Raw genomic sequence first — 21,124 nt, forward strand, 5'->3', positions numbered from 1 at the left:
ACAGACAGGTAGACAAATTTTTTGTTCTTCAGTCTAGTTGTGGAGGACGTCACTTCACTGGCCCATGTTGGTATGATCATTGTGCTCTTCCCGGGTGAGGCAATGGGTCGCCTGTCATTGGTGGCCTCTCACAGCGGCTCCCGGCAGCTCACACTGGCTGCCAGCCACTCACGTAGCTCACGGCAGTCCACTGCAGCCCCACTGCAGCCTACGCCGTCACCAGCAGCCCAGCTCCAGGTTGAGCTGTTGTTCACCATCTTAGCTGTAGCGGGCAGTGTCACTGGCCCTCAATGTGGGATCTGAACCGAGGCCCTGCTGCTCAGAGCTGGGGCTCCCAAGCAAGCTCTTAACCAGCTGAGCCACTCGGCCGGCCCCTAAGACTGTTTTTGACCCCACGGCACCCACCCAGAAGCTGCTATTGTAACTGAAGTTCAGGGGCCAGCTGCAGTCTGGGAGCACTAGGGTTTTTTGTTTTGTTTTGTTTGTTTTTAAAAGTTATTTTTGATTGAGTGGTAATTTTTTTTTTTAATTTTATTGGACAACAGTGTGCTTTTCCAGGACTCATCAGCTCCAAGTCAAGTCGCTGTTTCAATCTAGTTGCGAGGGCACAGCTCACTGGCCCATGTGGGAATCGAACCGGCAACCTTGTTGTTCAGGGCATGTGCTCTAATCAGCTGAGGAGCCACCCAGGTGCCCTGGGAGCACTAGGTTTTTACCTGCCGAAAACATTCTGCTCTAGTCCTTTTTCTTTACACAGAGTATGTTCCCTGACTTGAAGTCTCTCCAGGTAAAACTGGTGGCACCTTCAGGCATAGACAGTGTCTGGTAAGAGGACGTGGGCCTGCACGTGAGCAGGGGCTGCGTGTGGGGTGAGGGCTCCATCCTTGGCCTCTACAGCAGTCCAGGACAGACAGGACCTCTCCGTCTGGCCATTGCTCCGGCTGCTCGTGGAGTTCCTTCGCTCCCCTCTCAGTTGGTATCGCTCCCAGTGTTCCTTCTACTTCTACTCCTGAGGGTCAGTCACTGCTAGATTTCCCCCAAACACGTCACAGCTAGAGTTGAATCAGAATGAGGCTGTCGGTTTTGAATTTGAATTTGGCCCTCATGGCGAAATGTTTGTTACCGTTTATATGTGGGTCAGTCTCTCACTTTACTCCACAGAACCATTTGAAATGTGTAGGACACGTTCATCTCCGTGGATGCCACGTGCCCAGATCGAGTGTTCGGCTTGCAGGTTGTACTGCCAAAAGAAGTGGAAGTATCATACAATAGGAATGCTAGTTTTCAAGGATATGTATATTTTTTATAATGTTTTTATTTCTGAATCTTAGAGAATAGAAATATTTTAAAACATGGGAAGGACACAAAATGAAATAATTGCCTGTTCTTTTATCAGAAACTCTTAAATGAGATTAATTTTTATTGTTAAATGCGTGGTAATATATGGTAACAATCGTAGATGAATCAAGGTCTGACGTTGTGGCTGGTCCTGGGTGTCATCTAATGACACACACCCTCTGTGGCAGCACCAGGCTGGACTGCCCTGTCATTGGGAAATCACTTAGATTCTGTGAATCTGAGTTAGTGTGAACCATCTGTGTCTATCTTGTCGTTGCACGTGCACATGTAATGAGAGCAACGGGCAGAATTTTTAGATAGATGTGAGAGTGAATATTTTCATGACATGGGAAGGCCGTATAGAGGATCACACTGTCTTTTAAAAATGCCAAGATGAGGCTTAAAATTTCTAGCATCAATGCTCAAATGGGAGCTAAGTTACATTTCTTTTATAACCTTTTGGGGGTCTGGTCGGGGGAGACAAGATTTTGTTTACAGTGATGCAATAAATTCAACACGTGTTGGCCACCTTTGGACCCATTATTGATTTGTAACTTGAAAAAGCCACGGCCCAGCCTCCTCCACCCCACGTAAGATGTAGACAGGAGCTTGAGTTGACCTACTGAATATAAAGTAATAACGCTTGAATTTTATCACGTGAGATGTCATTTGCAACTTTCCCCTGAGTTTATACGTTTGGTAACTCTGAAAAGCTTGAACTTGGAATAAAGGCTCTTCAACAACACAGGTGTCATTGGGCTCACTGTACCTTGAACATCCTGGTTGACGGTCTTGGCATCACACAAGAGTCAATATTTACCTAACAGGCTGTTATCCCCAAATACAAAGTTAAGTTGGATTAGATGATGGGCTCCACTCCCATCTTATTTTCATGGATGGAAACAGTATCAGAAAGAGCCGGACTTCTAACAAATGTATTCTAAAATTAATGCAGGAAGGACACTGAAGCATGGGAAACGTGACTGCTGACATTCTGAACCTGAGCAAGGCCAGGCTCAGACCAGGAAACCTAACTGCCAGGTCTTCCCTCCAGGCCTGGGAATGAAATCCTAGTTAACCAGATCTCAGCTCATCACACTTAACCTGGCCTCTTATCTCTGTCAGTGAATTGTTAACACCAACCCTGTTCCCAGGACTGAGGATGAGCTGGCTGACTTCCTAGAAAGTTCAAACCCTCTCCGCCATCATCCCACCCACTCCCTTCATTTCTCAGTTGAAGGTGCTCAGGTCCCAGGGGATGGACTTTCTTGGTCTGGTTCCCAGCCAAACACATCCTCTTCTCCACCCTGTACTGCCTCATCTACAAGACTGAACTGTCCAAATTAAGTCAGGGGACTCCCAGGTGCTGGGGCTGCCACTTTCAAATGACTGGCCCTAATCTGACTCCTGGGGACAACAGGGTAGCTTCAGCTGAGCATCAAGAACTTCCCAGTCTGAGCCTCTGCCCGTGAGGCAAAGGGATTCTGTCAGCCTGGCGGCCAGGCTACCAACCCATCTGCCTGCTAAAAATGGTTCCTGTGCACACTGCTTAGGCACTCTTCCCCAGGAGCCCCGCTTTTGTTAGGTGTCATGTATGTTTCATTTCCTACAGAGCTCCCTAGTACTGCCTGGCATCTCAGCTGGCATTTGAACTCCACGGCTGGATTTGAACACGGCTGGGTGTCAGGAGCTCCATGAACCCCCACCTAGGTGTGCAATGCCCTGTGCAGCTGAGCGAGGAGCCAGTTGTCCCAGGATCCTCAGAGTTCCTGCATCAGGCTTCACGTCACCCCAACCTGGTCTGCTCCTGCTAGGTCTTCATGAATAGCTTAAGCACATAAGGCCTACAGGGGACGGGTTTTTCCTCCTTCAAATGTGTATTCACAAGTTACACAGTTTTATTGTAAAATGGTAGCTATTTGCATTTATAAATAAAAACACTGTTCTCAGCATCCTGGGGGGCAGCTAAGTTTTCCTAGGAGGTGTTGGGAGTTCTGACTACACATAACAAAAACTAGTAATAAGTGAGTAAGGTTTTAAAAACAATATAGCAGAACATGCCAGATAGCACGTGACTACTCCAAGAATGGAAGGGAGAAGAGGGCCTTCCTTGGCACAGCTGAATGACTGGCAAGTGACAAGCTAGAAATACTTTCCTTTCAAGGAAAATCTGTTTCTAACAAATGTTCACAACATTATTGAGAGTTAAACCCTCAGTAAGGACATTGAAGGCCTCTCTGTGACGTGCCTGAGCGTGTCCTCTTACGTACTTGTTCTGTTATCTAAACACTTCACTGCCCCTTGTGATGGTCCTCCTGTGACAGGTCAGGTCACTGCTCCAGCCTTGGTCCCCAGTTAGGCCATCCTATGGAATGAATACATGCCAAGGACTTAGCTTGGGCTTTTTTTGCAGTAAAGACATCACAGTGTATGTTATTATGAGGAGAACTTTAAAAAACACACAAAGACAACAACTTAAGAGTCTGAAAAGGTTCTCATCATGTTAAAAACCATTTTAAATAAAGTTATCACATTTTCAGTAAAACTAATTTGTCCTTCCTTGAAACAGAAAATACGTGAAATTAAAACATGATTTTAAAAAATCATGGGCCCCTGTCACAAGTGGGCTGGGAGCGGCTACTTCCTTCTCTGAAGGCTCCAGGGCTTGTTCCAAGGACACCATCTGTGAGGTGACAGCTTGCAGGCTCCACTGAATGACACATGCCCAGGGAAATGTCTGACATGTCATACAGGAAAAATTCATCTTACTCTTCCTTCAGAGGACGCAGTGGGGGCAGGTATGGGGGGAGATCTGAGTGCTGAGTTCGTTCTGGTCCAACGCGAGGCAATGACTTGCGCCGTCAGTCATCGTAGTAATAATCCAACTTGGTGAACACCGTTTTGCAGCCTTTGTCAGAGAAGACTCTCTCTTCTTTGGGGAAAAATGTCATCTCCTCAGCCACTCTGGTTACAATGTCCTCATCAACTTCGTAGCCTCGGGACTGCATTTCAACTCTGATGCACATTTTTAGGTGTTTATATTCCAGGGGAAGGAAGGGTACAAAATAATCAATGAGATTTCGGTCAATTAAGCTGCTGTGCCAGAAGCCACCTGGGAAAAAGAAAAAGGTGCTGTTCATGCATCGTCCATCCGCCCGCCCGTCCACCCAGCACTCGTCTCCTGGGTGTCGACAGGTGACAGGCCCTGGAGGTGCAGCCCCACACCTGCCCTTGGAGAGCTCCCTATCTAATGGTATGACCCCCTGAGCTGGCCCAGGAACAGCTGCAAGTTATGTGTCTGTGAAAGCAAAGGGCAGGTGACGCGACAGGGGGAGGGACACACACTCGTTATGCTGTGGGCTCAGGGGAGCCTCTCAAGATGTGACTTAACGACCTGAAGTGGGTCAGAGGCTCGCCACCGGCAGGGAACACGCGGAGGGGCAGAGGGGGAAGGGAGCGGGTTTACTGGGGCAGGGTTTCAAAGAAAGCAAAAGGCGGGAAGAGTTCCCAGGGAGGGCCCAGCCACTCCTTTATTTGATGAAACCTGTGACTCACTGGAGTTTCAGCAGCTGGATCAGCAACAAGGTGGACACCCACTGCCGCTGCCGGTGCGTCCAAACCAGACAGAGCATTTTGGGGACCAAACACTAGGACCCTCAGAGTAAGAACGTGTAAGGACAAAGCTGTGCTCTGGCCACAGGACACGGACTCCGCCGGGTGTTTTTTCCCAGGATGAGGGTAGCTCGGCATCCACCCAGTCACATCGCCTCCTGATCCCCTGGCCTCCTGACCCAGCACATGCTCCCTCCTCTGAGACGACACAGCGCCCGCGGGCTCAGACCGAGTATTTCTTCAATTGCTTCCCTTCCGCTTTGCTGCTTGACTCTCTTGCCTTCATCCCGCCTGGGTCTGACAAAAATTCCGACCTGTGGAGTTTTTCACACCAAGCAATTCTCCAACTACAATTCAAGTCAATCCTGGCACCATCTACGTGGAGGTAGCATCCGCGTTCACAGGCTGAGGGCTCACTGCCCCACCTCAGCCACCAATCTCAAGTGCAGGTTGTCACCTGTGCTTCTGACTGGCCAGCTATAGAGGTTCCAGTGACCCCCTCCTTGGGTTCAATTAACTTGCTAGAGTGGCTCACAGAACTCAGAGGAACATTCTACTGACTAGATTAGCAGTTTATTACAGAAGGAAATAACTCAGGAACAGCCAGATAGAGAGACGCACAGGGCGCGGTTTGGGGAAAAGACACGTAGCTTCCACAGGTTCTCCAGGTGGAGCACCCTCCCCACACCTCCACGTAGTCACCAGCCCGGAAGCCCCCACCTGAACCTGTCCTCTTTTTATGGAGGCTTCATTATATGAGCATGATTGGTTCACCCTCCAGCCGCCTCTCCTCCCAGGTCAGGGGGTAGGACTGTAGTTCCAACCATCTAATCACTTGGTTGGTTGCCCTGGGAACCAGCCCCCGCCCTTAAATGCTTTCCAAAAGTCACTTTATTACTACAAACTCAGCTGTGGTTGAAAGGGGCTTGTTATGAATATCAAGACACCTTTATGGCGCCTTATCACTTAGAAAATTCCAGGGCTTTAGGAGCTTGGTGCCAGAAACAAGACAAAGACCAAATACAGACGGTGCCAAATAAATGCATACACATTTAAGGGAAAAAACTGTATTAAAATTGCAATACTCAGTATATACCGATAACAAAAGATGAATACAAGTCACGTTTGACTTCTGCAATTACAAGAGGTGCTACCGTAATTCAATTCAACTTCGAAAAGTAATACATAGATAACATCGCTTGAAATGTGTATACAATTTTTTTACACCCCCGGTATATATTTATTACAAATCACAGTATCACAACTGGGGGTTATCCTTTTCTTTGCCAATAGCGCTCTGCATCCAACTGGTGCTCAATAAATATCTGAGGCTGTGGTCGACAGAACAAAACTAATCGCTGAGCCAAAAGGGACAGCTCGTTTCTCGCACGGGACTTGGACAGCTCCTCTCCTGAAGGCTGTGTGCCAGGCGTGCCCTGGGCCCTGGGAGTCAAGTTCCGAGCCAGGCAGACACCATGCTGCCCTCCTGGGTTCACAACTGAGGAACGCTCCGGCAAGCCAGGAAATAGACAATGTCAACAGTGTCAGGGGCTGTGAGTACGGAGATGGAGTGATTAGGCAGGTAGAGCAGAGGGCTACTTAGCCAGAGGGACAGGGAAGGCCTGGCTGAGGAGGTCACCTCCAGGCAGAGCCTGAACAATAAGGACCTGACCACACAAACCCAGGAAGAGTGTGCCGGGAACAAGGGATTTCAGACAGTCTCCTGGCTATAGGAACCATCTAAAGACCTTTTCCAGTTTGTATTCTCAGCCTGACACCCCCAGTACTCCATGGGAATATCCAGCTGCCAGCTCCTCGTCTCTGCTTAGATGTCACCAACATGTCATCGCTCACTGAACATACCTGCCTTCACCTCCCACCTGCCCCCACAAACCTGCTGCTCCCCAAGTCCATGCCCTCCGTAAGTGGCAGTGCCGCCTGTCCAATTGCTAAACCAGACCCTTGATTTGTCTCTCTCTCATTTCCATACACACTCCTTCGGGAAATCTTGTTTCTACCTTCACAGTGCATCCTAATCCAACCATGTCAGCACCCCCACCACCCCCGCACTGCTCCAAGCCTCCTGAATCTCTCTCCTGGGCTGTGGCAGCAGGTCCTGGCTCATCCCCCTGGCCCTGCTGCCTTCAGTCTGTCCACCCAGCAGCGAGTGCAGTCCTGTTTAAACTAAGTCCAATCATGTCACTATCTGCTCAAAACCCTCCAAGAGTCCTCTTCTCTAGGTGGAGTTAAGCCCAAGGCCTCACTGTGGCCCCAGGCATTCCATGATCTGCACCCACACCGGGTCTGACCTCTTATCTAACCCTGATTCTCCATTGTTCACCCCTGGACCAGCCTCGTGACCCCAGGCACACTCCCACCTCTGGGCTCCTGTACATGCTGTTCCCTCCAATACAATGCTATTCCCTCCCCTCCAATGTCCACACAGCTTGCTCCCTCACTCCTCAGGTCAGCTCAATGTCACCCTTACAGCGAGACTTCCCTGACCACTCTATTTAAAACTGCAGCCCGTCCTCTTCCCAGCACCCCAGAACACTCTTTCTTGATTTACTTTTTTTCTATTGGAAGGAGGATGGAGGAAGATACATCTCTACCTCTATTAGATGTATAGATATACCCCATCATCCGATACATTTCCTTCCTTATTTTTTATCATTAGGATGTAAACTCCTTCAGAGTAAGGACTTCTGTGTTTTTGTTCACTGCTGTGTCCGTAGTTCTTAGACCAGACACCTAGTAGCTATTCAATAAGTATTTGAGTGAGTGAGAGTTTGGCCATCGCCCAGGGCCATAGCCAGTAAGCGGCTGAGGCAGGTCTGCCCGTTCGAAGCTCATGCCCTGGGATCCCTTTGTAACCTCATAACGTAGGCTCCAGGCGCCTGGCCTCACACTGCAGTGCTTAGGCTATGGTTTCAATGGCATGTGTCCATACTTTGTGGCATGCCAAGAAACTACTGAACATATTACAAAATACTTTTATCAGTAATTTCAGTTGCACAAATTGACATAAAATACCCCATACTGTTCACATAACCGCAGAAGTATGATTTGGCAAGTCTGTTTCAAAGGAGAAGTTTGTTTTGTAATCTCAAGAGTGAGCCCAAGCCCAGCAAAGACCCAAATGCTAACAGCAAACCTGCACGGCTCCCCGGTTTTACCCAGTGGGTCAGGCTCCACCATGGTGGCTTTCCACCTCCAAGGGCTAAAGGTCAAAGGTGTATGAGTTCACTGGAAGAGCAATGAGCTTGCTAGTTTAAAGCTTGGGCTCTGGGGCCGGCCAAGCGGTGCACGGGTTAAGAGTTGGCTTGGGACACCAGCTCTGAGCAGCAGGGCCCCGGTTCAGATCCCATGAGGGCCAGTGACGCTGCGCCCTCTACAGCTAAGATGGTGAACAACAGCTCAACCTGAGCTGGACTGCCATGAGTGGACGGCGACGGCGTAGGCTGCAGCCTCTGTTGCAATGGGCTGCCGTGAGCTACTGTGGGTGGCCGGCGCCCAGTGTGAGCTGCCGTGAGCCGCCGTGAGTGGCTCTCCAATGGCCGGCGACCCATCTGCCTCAGCTGGGAAGAACGCAATGATAATACCAACATGGGCCAGTGAAGTGACGTCCTCCACAACTAGACTGAAGAACAAAAGGACAACAACTTGTCTGTTCCCTTTCCCCGATTCCCCAGTGCTGTTCCCCTCCCCCAATTCCCCAATAAAAAATAAAACAAAAATTAAAATTGAAAAATGTTTAAAAAAAAAAAAGCTTGGGTTCTGGAACCAGGGACACATAACAGGCTGTGTGGCCTTGGGCAAGCTGCTATCACTCTCTGAGCCTCCGTTTCCTCATCCGTAAAATGGGGATGGTAATAGCCTCTACCTCGTGAGGTTACTGTGAAGATTAAAGGAAAGATGCAGGTAGTGGGATTCACACAGTGCCCAGTTCAGAACAAGGGCCTAAACACTGTTTGGCTGTTAGTCTCGGGCACAGAACCTCTGGGTTCAAGGGCAACGCATAGAAAGCCAGTGACCTAACAAGCCACCTCCTCCTTTGCAGGCACCCACAGCAGCCTTCCCTGCTTAACCACCTGCTTTTCTTCTACAAAGGAAAACGATTTAGCTGAAGAAAATAGGGAACCGATTTTTCAATAGCGCCATCATCGACAATCTCCCTCTTTATTTAACACAGCCTTCTCACACTTCGGCGTGCATAAAGGTCGCCTGCCGTTCCTAAGGCAGATTCCAGTGACAGGCCCTGACAAACCCGGGGAAGGCTCTGAGCGTGCACGTTTCTAACCAGCTCCAGGGGTGGGGATGCCGGAGACGTAAAATTCAGGGACACAGGACCATGAACTTACTGTTCTTGTTATTGAAGACCGACACAGACAAGGCATGTTCCATGTCTCTGAGCTTGATTTCTTCCCTCTGCTTCCCGTTTCTCCAGAAATCTAAAGCCACATCTGTGATCCTTTCTGCTCCAGCATTGCTGCAAAATAACTCCAGTGAATGGACTGAAGCCCACAGACACAGGCTCAGAGCTCTTCAATCGTGCCCTAGCCCTGAACTTACCTGAGAAATATGAAGATGGCTTTCTGATAGGAGACCCCATCCAGGTGGTCATAATAGTCTAGGAAAGGCTTGATGGCATCTATGAGGCCAGCGTGCATCTTATCCATCTCGTCGAATATGAAGATGGACCTTGCACAGGCGCTCACGTTGCCGCGAATCCACAACTGTAACTGATCCTGAATTGCAAGGGAGAAAGCCAGTACAAAGTTCTCGGCAAGTTCAACTGAAACCAGCATGAGCACCATTAATGCTCCAACGACGGAGCGCTAAGAACTTGACACACACACAAGCTCTTTTGTTCCCCTCCACAACCCCATTGAGTGGGTGCTATCATACCCATTTTGTAGATGACCAAACTGAGGCACAGAAAGCTTAATCAAGCAGAGCTGGGATCTGAACCCCACCAGAAGCCTACACTTTGATTCCATAATTCCTGTGCCATGAGATGTCACACTGATGCTGTGGCACTGACTTGCTGGTCCTTTGTCATTCAAATGGCAACGTTGACACAGTCTGTGAACACCAGCCTTCTAGGAAGAAGGCAGAGACCAAGTGACCTATTCTGGAGAACAGCCTGGAGAAGGTGCTCTAACTTTCCGATGGGGAGAGTAAGAAACGCAGGCTCCTTTAACGAGGCAATTGAACTCGAGAGCACATATGCTTTGGCACAAGCGCAATGAGCTAACTAACACTCGAGTTTCTGGAACAATGCCTCGAGATTTCGGAAATAAATGGGCTTTAAACAGAAACATTCCGTAAGAACATATTTAGGTACTTCTTACAGTACTAAGCAATCAAGGTGAGGAGAAAAGACCCTTGGAATCAGAAATTTGAGCTATGTTTCTATACACTGCTTGGAATCAGAAATTTGAGCTATGTTTCTATACACTGTTTTCCTAGTTCTCCGCCCACCCTCAGGGTGAGGAGAAATTAGCTGTTATCTGAGGAAGACACTGAAAGTTACAAAGTAGGTCTTGACTCCTTATGATTTTGGTTTTTGCTTGGCTACTATGACCATGGTTACAACGTTCCACGTGTACAAATCTAACCTGAGCAGTAATTCTGCTCTGTAGGCATGGACTAGCCTCTATTTAGAGAGGCGGAGCCTCAGGAGAACTGAAGCCACTAGCATGAGACCCCAAAGTGAGTCACTATTTAAACAAGGATTCACTCAGCTTTGCTAGGCTCCAGCAGCCAGGGTTTTCTCACTGTTACCCCAATTTTCAGGCAGTAGCAGAGAACATGTATTGAGCGCTCACTACAGGTTAGCCCGTCCTAAGCACTGTTCACATAATGTTTTATTGTGATCTCCCCAAACCCATCGAAGTTGTGTGCAATAGAATACTATTGCATTCTCTATTTTACAGATGAGGACAATGAGGCACAGAGAGGTTAAGAGACTTGCCCAAAGTCACACAGCTATTTAGTGGCGCCTGAGTGCTAACTAGGATGACCAACTTGTCACAATTTGTCTGGAACTTTCTCAGTTTTTAACACTGAAAAGCCCACATCCTGGGAAACCCTGGCCGGTTGGTGGCCCTCACGTTCGCCCAAGCAGAAGGGAAAAATGTGCTCACATGGGTGAGGGCTAAATTTCTGAGTGTCTTGCCCACATCGCAGGTTTGTTACGTGGATTAAAAATGGCGATAGTTAACATTTACTTGACCACTCATGTGCCAGCCAGGTGCCATGACACAAACTTGGCAGAACTCACTGAATTCTCACAACCCCATTTTACAGGTAAAGAGCCTGCGTCCCAGAGAGGTCAGGCATCATTCCCAAGATCACACAGGGCAGAGTTAGGACTTAAGCCCAGGTGTGTTGCTGCCCAAACCCAGGCTATTCAGAGTTAAACTGTAAAAGCAGTTTGTAACACAGCAGTTAAACAAACCTAGGCCTCTCTAGACACGTGTCCTCTACAAAATGAGTTGGACTTAATGATCTTTAAGCTGGATCTGATCCTGTCCATCTCTAAAATCCTGTGACCTCACTTATTAAAATGAGCATCACACTGGGCCTAATTTTGGAAACCACAAAGCTTTGACAGTGTCAATACCCCATGTTTCCAACCTTCTTTAACTTCCACACTTCTTAAAAGGGGAACCGACACATGTTGCCATTTTCAGAGCTCACTCATTTCCACATGCAGTTGTCAGATCTCATCCCACAACCAAAATATCCCCAACCCGGCACCATCCAGGGAGGATTCCGAAATTCTGCCCTTGCCTTATACAGGGTGATGCTGGAGGCGTGTGGAAAGTGCAGCGTGGCCACAAACAAGTGGACATAGTTACTGTTCAGACCACCCTCGTAAATATTCTCCGCGATGATCCTGCTGACAAAATTTTTGCCGGTGCCCGTCCACCCGTGTAGGGAGAGGGTGAGAGGTTTTTTGGGCTTTGGGTTGCTTATGAAGGCAGACACGGCGTTTAAGATGACTTTCTTTGCAAGATGCTGTCCGAAGAGCTTGCTGTCCAGATCCTTCTGCAGCACTGGGAAAAACAAAGCCAGTCAGGGAGGGAGTGGGGGGGGGGCACACAGATGGCAAAATTTAGCCAAGTTTACAGGCTCAAAGCCAGCTAAGCTCTTCAAGCACCTATGAAACACTGAGGTATATAAGCTCTTGGCCCAGGGATGGCAGGTGGGTTCAGGAGGCACTTCCCCTGCTAGTGCTGTCCCTTCTACAGCCCTGGCAGGAGCGTGGCTCCTTCCTGAAAAGGACCTGGCTTCACCGCTTCAGCCACCAGCGTGCACCCCTCACCCCAGCTCTGCTCCTCCTGCCCCACGGCCGCGCAGGAAGAAGGCAGCAGTTTGGCCACCATCCTTCCGGTCTCCAGCCAAGAAGGCGCAAAACCCTCTGAAGGACGTTTACAACCGCCGCACCCCCCATTTCTGCGTGAAGCAGCCCGACCCGCAGCTCGCCTCCAAGTGTCCGACCAAAGTCCAGCCTGTGCGCGGTCGTGGCCCCACCCCGCACCCGCGGCCCCACCCCGCACCCGCCGGCGCTCGGTTCCGGGTCCCGCTTCCGCGTACCGGCCCCGCCGGCCTCCGCTCTGCCCGGGCTTCTGGCCCCCCAGGCGCGACCCCCGCCTCTGACCCCCGCCCCGGCCCGAGCGCCAGCCCCCAGCCTTCGCCCCGTCCTACCCTCCCGGCTGAGGCTCCGCTTCTGGCCGCAGCACTCGGCGAAGAGGCAGTAAAGGCGCGGGTAGGAGATGTAGCCGGTGAGGACGCCGGCCAGGGCCAGCCCCAGGCTGATGGGCTCCACCGCCCGCACCGCCAACGGCGCCAGCAGCAGCAGGCCCAGCGCGGCCCGGCCCAGCCTCATGCCCGGCCCCGCGCCTCCGTGCGCGTCCCGAGCCTCCCGCGGGCCCGCGCTCCCGCCGCGCTTCCGGCTCCTCCCAATGTCGCCGGCGCCCGCCATCGTTGTGAGGGGCAGAGCCCTCGGCTGCTTCCGGGGGGTGGGCGCCGGAAGCCGCTGGGGCCGCTTTTCTTTTTTTTAAATAAAAGATTTTTTTTTTTTTAAGTTTTATATTTACAGAAAAATTGTGACGACAGTACGGAGAGGTCTCATATACGCCCCCCACACACACACCCGGTACATAGTTTCCCCTTTTAACATCCTACATTTGTATGTTACATATAAATCTATATTGATGAACCTATGTACTGATACGTAACTAAAGTTTGTTCAGACTTCCTCAGTTTTATGTCCTACTTCTGATCCAGGATCCCATCCAAGATACATTACATTTAGTTGTCATGTCTCTTTAGGCTCCTCTTGGTTATGACTGGTTCTCAAACTTTCCTTAGTTTTGATGACCTTGACAGTTTTGGGGAGTACTGATCAAATGTTTTGTAGGATGCGACACTATTGGAATTTGTCTGATGTTTATCTCATGGTTAGACTGGGGTTATGGATTTTGGTGAGGAATATACAAAGTAAAGTGCTACTATCAACATGGTTTATGACTTTTGATGTTGACTTTCATCACCCGGATAAGGTGGTGTTTGTCACGTTTCTCCACTGTAAAGTTGTTTGCACTCATTCAGTTTTGAGGACTGCCTATGTATCAGATTATGGACTAGACCCTAGAGATTCAAGAAAACAACGAGGCACACATAATTCCTGCCCTCACCTTGCATTCTAGGGGAGGGAAAAAACAAGAAAAAAACGATCTCCATTTTACAGATGAGGAAACTGAGGCTCAGAGGGAAAGGGTTTTGTCCCAGGATATAATAATAAGCCGTGAGCAGGGCTCAGCTCTGACTCAAACCAAAATTTTCTAACCACAACGCCACTCTAAATCAGCCCAGAAGTCAACCAACCTGCTCTTTCCTCATCCTGAGCTATTTAAATGCCTCAGGAAAACTGACAGCACAAGTGGCACCATACTTGACAGCTAACAGGTTGGAGCCTGTCTACGTCTCTTGAGCTACGTGAGAAGCTCTTAGTAATTCAGTTTTGCATTTGAGCTGCCCAACCCGTGGGCGCTGAACACATTACCTAGTGTTAGTATAAGGAGACACAATACAAACAAGAAGACTGGATTCATTTCACATTTAATACGTAAGTGCGGAAGGTGATAAAAATTGTTTTCTTTCTTAAGAAGAGAAACAGGTAACTTTGTAAAAGTCAGAAAATACCAGTGTCCCTTTGATGCAATCCTAGATTTTTCTGCTGTCAGCTGGATCTATCGTAAACAGAGAAGGATGCATTTCTGAACCTTGTTCCAGATATTTAAAAGTGGAAGGCATGATTATATATACAATAAAAGCACAATTTAAACAGTATTGTATCTCACCCTGAACACACAGCTGTTTCCTCCTGACAAGGCAAATATTAAGAGGAAGTCAACATATGTACAAACAAAATTTAATAATGTTCACAAGAACAGTCTGCTCCCAAATAAGAAAACTACACATTATTGTTTCAAAAACAAATCCAGCAAGTAAGCAGCTGGACTAATAGAGTCTGGTTTTGGAACTGTCTGCTAGCAAACAATCAGGTTTCTGTCCAGGAAGGCTTTTATCATGGATGGGAGCGGGCAGCAGTGCTATTTATTTACACCCCATTCTGCACTTCTCCCCTTCAGCTACCTTCAGTACCGTCTGTTCATCTTCTTGAACTTCTCATAGTGGTAGTCATCAGTGGCCTTCTCATTAGCGGGACGCTTGCGGTTAGGAGGGGACCCTGCAAAGGCAAAGAGGAAAAGCTGTTTGCCATGCTGACAGGTGCTAATTGGCCTTAGCTCCACAAGGCAAGGACCATGCCTATTTCATTCCCCACTGGCACCCCAGTGCCTACCCTAGTAACAGAAACATAGTAGGGCCTCAGTAAATACTTGTTATGGAGTGAATGAAAACAAACATGTGGTGGAGTCAGGGGCCAGCCAAAACATGCTGACGTCAGCATTAGACTGGTGAAACGTAGTAGCTATGCTTCGAGATGTGACTACCATATTTCCCCGAAAATTAGACCTAGCCAGAGAATAATCCATAGCATGATTCCTCCAGGACATGAGGGGCACACGCCCCTTGCATGAGGGTTTTATGACCTGTTTCAGGGAGAAGGGTGCCTTTTCCACAAATTCCTCCAGCTTAAAATATTGAGTATGCCAAGGTGCCATGGTTTGGCACCTAAAATCATGCTATGGCTTATTTTCTGGCTAGGTCTTATTTTCAGGGAAACACGGTATGTACCAGGCATGGTGCTAAATCCTTTGGCATGACTTCCTTTAACCCTCACAGCAATCGTAGCAGGAGCATGTTACCATCTTTGCTCAGAGAGGTTAGGTGATTTGTTCAAGGTCACTCACAAAGTGAAAATAGGCTGAGAGTTGAACCAAGTCTGGTGACTCCAAAGTCCTTGCTTACCACGTGTGAATAACATGAAGCTCTTTGGGAATCAAAGACTATAAAACCAAGACGTTACAGAAAATCATTTCCCCAGGAGGAAGGAAGAAACAGAGTAATAGGCTGGATTTCCAGAAGCCTCAGCAAATTTTGCATTTCCTTAGAATCAACCCACTGTTGATGAAAAAGATGAGATTGCCTGGTGCTGTGAGCTTGCGGGAAGGGGCACTGCTGCATGCTGTGAAAACAAGTGAGCATCACACTTCTAGACTATCGTTTGGCGACTTATCAGAAAGTAGCCTAAGGATATGATGTAGTCAAGTATGACCATGAGAAGAACACTGTTTAAATGGGGAAAAGTGGGAAACAACCTAAGTGTCCAACCAGAGGTAAATGGTTAGACTACAGTGGATCTGTCTACACAATGGAACATGACATGGCCATTGAAGAGGAAAACAGGTATTTACTATCATGGACAGACATGCAGGGTGTACTAGTGAGTGAAATGCTATGAGATCCTAGTAAGTGTATACACAATGTTTCCTATGTATGTGAATATTGAAAAAGTCTGAAACGTTATACATAAAAATGTTAACAGTGGTGATCTTTGGGTGGTGAAATTATGAGTAACTTTTTTTTTTTTTTTAAGTTGAGCCATCCTGCCACCTGTTGGCAGCTCAGTGGCTGCTCAGCTCGGGCTGGGCATCGAACTGCTGTTGCTCAGAGCTCAAACTCTTGAGTGAGCTCTTAACCAACTGAGCCACTCGGTCGGCCTGCTATGAGTAACTTTTAATTTATTTTTGTTTATTGAAATTTTCTAATTTTGGGGTCGCTATTATATTTGACAGCCCAGTGAGTCCTCAGAGCAACCCAAAGTGGTAGGTTTTATTCCTCTCCGCACTTCATAGATGAGGAAATTGAGGTTTGGAAAGGGGAAGGCACGTGGCCATAGTCCAGAGCATGGACTGAAACCCAGATGCCCTGGCCCCAAAGCACCAGCTCCACCCCTGCGAAGTCCCGCCCCGCTCCATGGGCCCTGAGCGATGCGACCGCTCCCGGGAGCCAAGGCCTCTGCTGTACTCACGCTCGGGCTCCGGCTTCTCTGTGTCACCCACTCTCAAAGGTCGGGCTTTGGGCTCTTCTTTGTTTCTCCGAATAGGGGCATTAAGCTCCTCGTGATAAACTGGACCAAAAGAGACCAGTGGACACATCAGACAAAACATGGGAAGCCGGGGACCTCAAACCAATGGGGGCAGGGGCGGGGCTGCTTCCCCAGAGGAGCTTACATCGGTTGTGCTGCACGTAATTCACCGCCATGTTGGTGGGGACGAAGGATGTCTCACTGTCCTTCTTCTTGTTCTGCTGCTCTGCCAGGAGACGGGCCTTGGCATCCTCCGTGGAAATGATATTTTTTATTTTAGCACTACGGGAAGAAAAGAGCCATGCCACGCATTAGATCACCGCACCTCTGGTCCTCAGAAGGAGATGCACGGTGAGTCTGGCAGCCCACCATTGCGGAAGGAAACCATCTTTCTTGGGGCACAGCTACGTAGTTTGCCAGCTCCCTTATGGCCACATTCTCAGGGAGCTCTCACAGCTATCAGAGAGGTGGGAGCTATCCTCTTCTGATCAAGAGGAAACTGAACCTCCAAGAAGTAAAGTGAACTGCCTAGGGCTCAAAGCTAGAAAGGCCAGAAAACAGGCGAGAACCCAGAAGTCTCCCAACTTTCTACTAGACCCAAGGACAATTCTGACCACTGTATTTGCTCCATAATCATCCCTTTTAGGGCAGATGTTCTATAGTAAAAATGACAGGAAGATCACGGGGTGGCTAAGCCTTTACCATTGCTCCTGCTAGAATAAAACAGAAGAATACAAGGGGCTGGCTAGAACAGCTGAAGAGCTGTGAACAAAGGCTAAATAAAAATAAACGCTGTTGCTTTCAGCAGTCAGGGTCCCCAAGTCTCTTTTACGACTCTGACCAACTCTTCAGAGAAACTCCTGGGCACCATCATCTCAGCCACCAGAGAATACAGTTTGTGTGGGTTTCCAAGGAAACAGGTAAGAAATAGTCCCCTCAACTTTGAACTGGGAAGCAGAGAGCTCTTCCTCCAGGCTGGGGGTCGGGGAAAGGCAGACCACGGGTTTGAAACATACTCGATGCCCAGGTCCACCTCGGGGATGCCACTCAGCATCTGGTTGGAAAGCATCTCCTCGGTCTTTTTTGCTGAGGAAACGCGGATGTTTTCTGGAAGTTCGTAAAGACAGTCCTCTGCATTCTTCGGCTTCACTTTCTGTTCCTCATGTTCTACGATCCCTTTTCTCTTCTTCAGCTCCGTCTCAATGTACTTCATCCTGAAACGAGAAACCCACGGGCCTCAGGGAGGGGCAGAGTGCTCACAACGGGCGTCTTTCAAATTAGTGATCCCCAACACTGGCCCATGGAGCAGTGACGGTCCATGAAGCTTTCATCAGCCCATGGGAGAGGTGAGAAAAATAAAAGTAACTTGAATTTTTTCATGAAGCTAAAATTTACAGCTTAAAAGCACCAACCGATGAGATTATGTCCTACCACTCCACTGGTGTTATCATATGTAAGGTTTTTCGAAGACAGAAAAATAATGGTAGGTGATAGTTGTCGGCAAAATAAAAAGTGGATAATCCGATGTTTATCGGTGCAATCTTTTGGGGAAATATTACTAGTCAAGGAATCTAAAATCTCAAGAACCACTTTTAAAGAACTTTTAGGAGTTGTTGAAAGTTTTCAAGCCTCAGAGATGGGGCAAGAGGGGCCAATTTTGATGTCTTTGGATAATTCTACAAATGTCATCTGTGACTAAATATCTTGGACTGTATCTGGCTGGAGCCCACCCTCAATTGTTCACAGTAAAAGAGATTGACACCTACATGTCAGCGTCCTCGTCCCTTCGGTTGGTTTCTGCAGAAAACGATGTACCCAGGTGGAGGTCTTCCTCTTCACTGATCCTAAAAGGAGAGGAGAGTGAAGCAGAGCCTTCAAGTCACAACTCAGTGAGGCTGAGTTTTATGTTATACAAATAAAACAGATATGCAACAAAAAAGTGTCATCCTGTTTATAGTGGGAAAAAACTATACCGGATATGTAAATAAATATATGCAAGTGAATTGCTGGCCTCTGGAGATTCCTCTGGGGAATGAGTAGATGCTTTTATTTTTTACTCATGTATTGTTTGAATGTGTTATTTTTATAATTGTGTTTTTATGTTTTCTTAGAAAAATAAAACTTCCACATGGATTTGAAAGACAAAAAACAATGCACCTTTACAAAAGGAGTGTGCCCACATCTCTCTAAGCTAACTTTTAAAGAGTTTTTGTGTTTTGTTTTTAAACCCTGTACAAAGCACAAAGGATACTTGAAGATGTCCCACTAATGCTTACTGCTGCAGGCCCCAGATCTCTGGAGGCACACAGACCCCAGGAGGGGTACAGGTGAAGCTGTCAGCACGTCCTGCACTTACTTATCTTTGCCCCTTTCCTTCAGTTTCTTCATGTCCACCATGCCACCTGTCTTCATCTGAAAGGGGTCATCCTGCAGAAAACAAACACAGCTAAGAGGAAACATCTATATACTTGGCAGTGGATTTTTTTTTTAAAGAAAACACCATCACTCATTGAAGAGCACCCACATCTTCCCACTGCCCAGGGAGGACCCCACCACTTACCACTAGAGTGGTCTCTTCTTGTACCTTCTCTCCTACCAGCAGGGCCACAGCACTGAGCAAAACCAAAAAGGGAGGGAGGGTAAGAGAGAGGAATGGCACATTTTAGAGATGAGAAAGAATGTTTAGAAAGTTTGTAGGTTGCAATGTTAGTGCAAGGGTGAGATTTAAGGGATGGGCGCCAAAGCCAGCTGGAAAAGACTGCAAGAATACAACAGGGCCCAACAAGCACTCTAGATTGTGTGTGTGTGTGTGTGTGTGTGTGTGTGTGTGTTGGGGGGGGGGCTGGGTGAAGGGGTACACTTTCCTATAAAGCCATTTGGCATTATCTTGGCTTGGAAATATGAGTTCTAAGATTTTGCCTTTGGGGAAAATGAAGCTAAAGACAAATGTAAGAAAATAGCTATTGCAGTCTTATTTGACAAAAGTTGACAAAACAACCTACGGGTCCTCAAATAGGGAATTAGCTAAATTATGGACAGACATTTGGTGGAATGTTATGTAGCCATTAAAAAGGTTTTAGGAAAAATAATCCACGATGTGAGTGAACGTTCAAAATGTCGTATGTAAAGAGTTGAAAACAACATAGAATAAAAATACTCACTATCCTTTACAAAAGAGAGAAAGAATGCAGATCGGAAAGAACAGTAAATGTTAACACGGGTTACCTCTGGATGGGAGAATTATAGGTGCTGTTTATTGACCTGTTTCTGCACCTTTGGAGCAAACCTTAAGACCACACGACTCAGGGCATCTCCTGGTTAAACACTTTCAAAGAACTCTAGCCCCCTTTCAGGGCAGTGGAAGGTGTACAGTGTGTCAAGAAAAGGGGCTATGTCTGAGGAGGTATTTGTGACAGCAACAGGGGCAGGGGTGTGTATGTCATCTCCTTCTCCTCCGGGTACCCCCGCGGTACCCACCTCACCCCGTTGGGCCGCTTCCTCAAGTTCTGCACCTCTCGAGTCTCTTCCAGTTTTAATCTGAAAAAAGGCAATACGCAGGCTGAGAGACCCTCCGCAGAACTCAAGTCAAAAGGCAGCTTCGACCTGCACCCCAGCCCGCTGCTGAGCCGCGGGCACAGCGGTACGGAAGGCGAACCTGCGCCAACCGGGAATCAAATCCACCGCCCACCCCGGAGACACCTCTTCTAACTGCGCGGCCTTGGGGGCGGCGGCCACGTCACTAGGACCCTCAACTTCTTCACCCGCAGAAAGAGACAACAATCCCCGCTCACAGCGATACTGTCAACCAGGCGACCGGCCGATGGCGAGTCCCCAAGCCGGCCTCTCTTTTCCTACCCCGTGGAAACCCCACCCCAAACGCACCGAACCTCCTCTGAGTCCTCATCTTCCTCCGACTCCGAGTCGGCCCGGCGCCGGCGGAAAGTCTTCCCGGTGACCGGCATGATCGCGCCGGCCCTGCGGTTCAGCCGCTGCGCGAAGGCCTGCTATGCTTCCGGCGCGCAGCCAAGTGGTCAGAGCGCCAGTCCCGCCTGGCCCCGCCCCAAGCTTCGCCTGGCCCCGCCCCGTCTCCTACCGCCCACCTGGCCACGCCCCCATCGGTGGCGTCGGCCTCTTCCGATTGGGAGGCCGAGGAGGAGAAGGCGGGGCGCGGCCAACCGGCCCCCAAGACCCTGCGTCGCGTAGCGGAGGGCGCGTTTGACTGACAGGCTGCGGCGGCGCGGTACCGACTGCAGGTGAGTTTCGGGCTGCCGCGGACTGCTTCTGGGGGCCGGGCCTCTCGGAGCAGGAGCGACCCAAGCCCGGCTCTGGGCCGGCGGGGGCCTGGCCCTGCCAAGTGCGCTGGACTCCGCGGCTAGGTGAGCGGAGCCCGGGACCCCCCGGCCGCTGTCGCCCATTTCCTTCCTCCGCCCGGCGCCCAGGGGGTCCTTTGGGGTCCCATCGCCCTACTTCGAGCTCCCGGGGGCTTGCTGCTTCTCCGGGACAGGGGCCGCCATCTCTTTTATTTCTGCTTGGGCCTGATCCAGCGTTGAAAGCACGCATGTGGCGTTCGGGGCGCTGACTTTTATTTCCCCGGGGTCTGGGCCCTGA

General features: G+C 49.0%; 3 protein-coding genes across 11 annotated transcripts in view; 1 reads left to right on the forward strand and 2 right to left on the reverse strand.

Annotated features, from left to right (window-relative positions):
* Positions 1–3,813: 3,813 nt before the first annotated feature.
* Positions 3,814–12,960, reverse strand: TOR1A (torsin family 1 member A). Of its 2 annotated transcripts, none has more exons than XM_019638139.1 (5): positions 12,667–12,960; positions 11,749–12,014; positions 9,523–9,698; positions 9,312–9,439; positions 3,814–4,450 (listed from the first exon to the last, which is right to left on the reverse strand). In XM_019638139.1, the coding sequence occupies exons 1-5, from the start codon at positions 12,941–12,943 to the stop codon at positions 4,200–4,202; spliced, it is 1,098 nt and encodes a 365-aa protein (XP_019493684.1). In that variant the 5' UTR covers positions 12,944–12,960; the 3' UTR covers positions 3,814–4,199. The 2 variants fall into 2 exon arrangements, with proteins under 2 accessions (XP_019493684.1, XP_019493694.1); XM_019638149.1 differs by lacking the exon at positions 3,814–4,450 and adding an exon at positions 6,133–6,501 and having other exon boundaries at positions 12,667–12,917.
* A 1,105-nt stretch (positions 12,961–14,065) lies between these two features.
* On the reverse strand, positions 14,066–20,561 carry CUNH9orf78 (chromosome unknown C9orf78 homolog). 3 transcript variants are annotated; one of them, XM_019640128.1, is made up of 10 exons: positions 20,399–20,561; positions 19,994–20,053; positions 19,077–19,128; positions 18,873–18,943; positions 18,283–18,360; positions 17,533–17,730; positions 16,662–16,798; positions 16,460–16,558; positions 14,620–14,713; positions 14,066–14,213 (listed from the first exon to the last, which is right to left on the reverse strand). In XM_019640128.1, exons 1-9 carry the CDS (start codon positions 20,476–20,478, stop codon positions 14,622–14,624), a joined length of 867 nt encoding a protein of 288 aa, XP_019495673.1. In that variant the 5' UTR covers positions 20,479–20,561; the 3' UTR covers positions 14,066–14,213; positions 14,620–14,621. The 3 variants fall into 3 exon arrangements, with proteins under 3 accessions (XP_019495673.1, XP_019495665.1, XP_019495680.1); XM_019640120.1 differs by having other exon boundaries at positions 14,066–14,713; XM_019640135.1 differs by having other exon boundaries at positions 14,066–14,713; positions 20,404–20,528.
* A 107-nt stretch (positions 20,562–20,668) lies between these two features.
* USP20 (ubiquitin specific peptidase 20) overlaps positions 20,669–21,124 on the forward strand; it is a 38,534-nt gene continuing 38,078 nt past the window's right edge. For 3 of the 6 annotated variants that reach the window (XM_019638188.1, XM_019638161.1, XM_019638171.1), the window contains exon 1: positions 20,670–20,769. The gene's annotated coding sequence lies outside the window, so the exon portion shown is untranslated. Of the gene's footprint in view, positions 20,770–20,790; positions 20,893–21,124 lie in introns of those variants that run through there. The other 3 variants (XR_002123524.1, XM_019638208.1, XM_019638193.1) reach the window with 2 other exon arrangements.

Source organism: Hipposideros armiger, unplaced genomic scaffold (genome assembly GCF_001890085.2).
Source record: "Hipposideros armiger isolate ML-2016 unplaced genomic scaffold, ASM189008v1 scaffold_3, whole genome shotgun sequence".
Classification (NCBI taxonomy): Eukaryota; Metazoa; Chordata; class Mammalia; order Chiroptera; family Hipposideridae; genus Hipposideros; species Hipposideros armiger.

Coding starts and splice junctions, on each gene's coding strand:
- TOR1A (XM_019638139.1), bottom strand. CDS start 12,943: ATGGCGGGCGCCGGCGACATTGGGAGGAGCCGGAAGCGCGGCGGGAGC. Junction 12,015..12,666: donor GCGGAGCCTCAGCCGGGAGG/GTAGGACGGGGC, acceptor TGTTTTTCCCAG/TGCTGCAGAAGGATCTGGAC. Junction 4,451..9,311: donor GGTCTTCAATAACAAGAACA/GTAAGTTCATGG, acceptor TCTTTTTCCCAG/GTGGCTTCTGGCACAGCAGC.
- CUNH9orf78 (XM_019640128.1), bottom strand. CDS start 20,478: ATGCCGGTCACCGGGAAGACTTTCCGCCGGCGCCGGGCCGACTCGGAG. Junction 18,944..19,076: donor AAGAAGAGACCACTCTAGTG/GTAAGTGGTGGG, acceptor TGTTTTCTGCAG/GATGACCCCTTTCAGATGAA. Junction 14,714..16,459: donor AGAGAAGCCGGAGCCCGAGC/GTGAGTACAGCA, acceptor TTGCCTTTGCAG/GGTCCCCTCCTAACCGCAAG.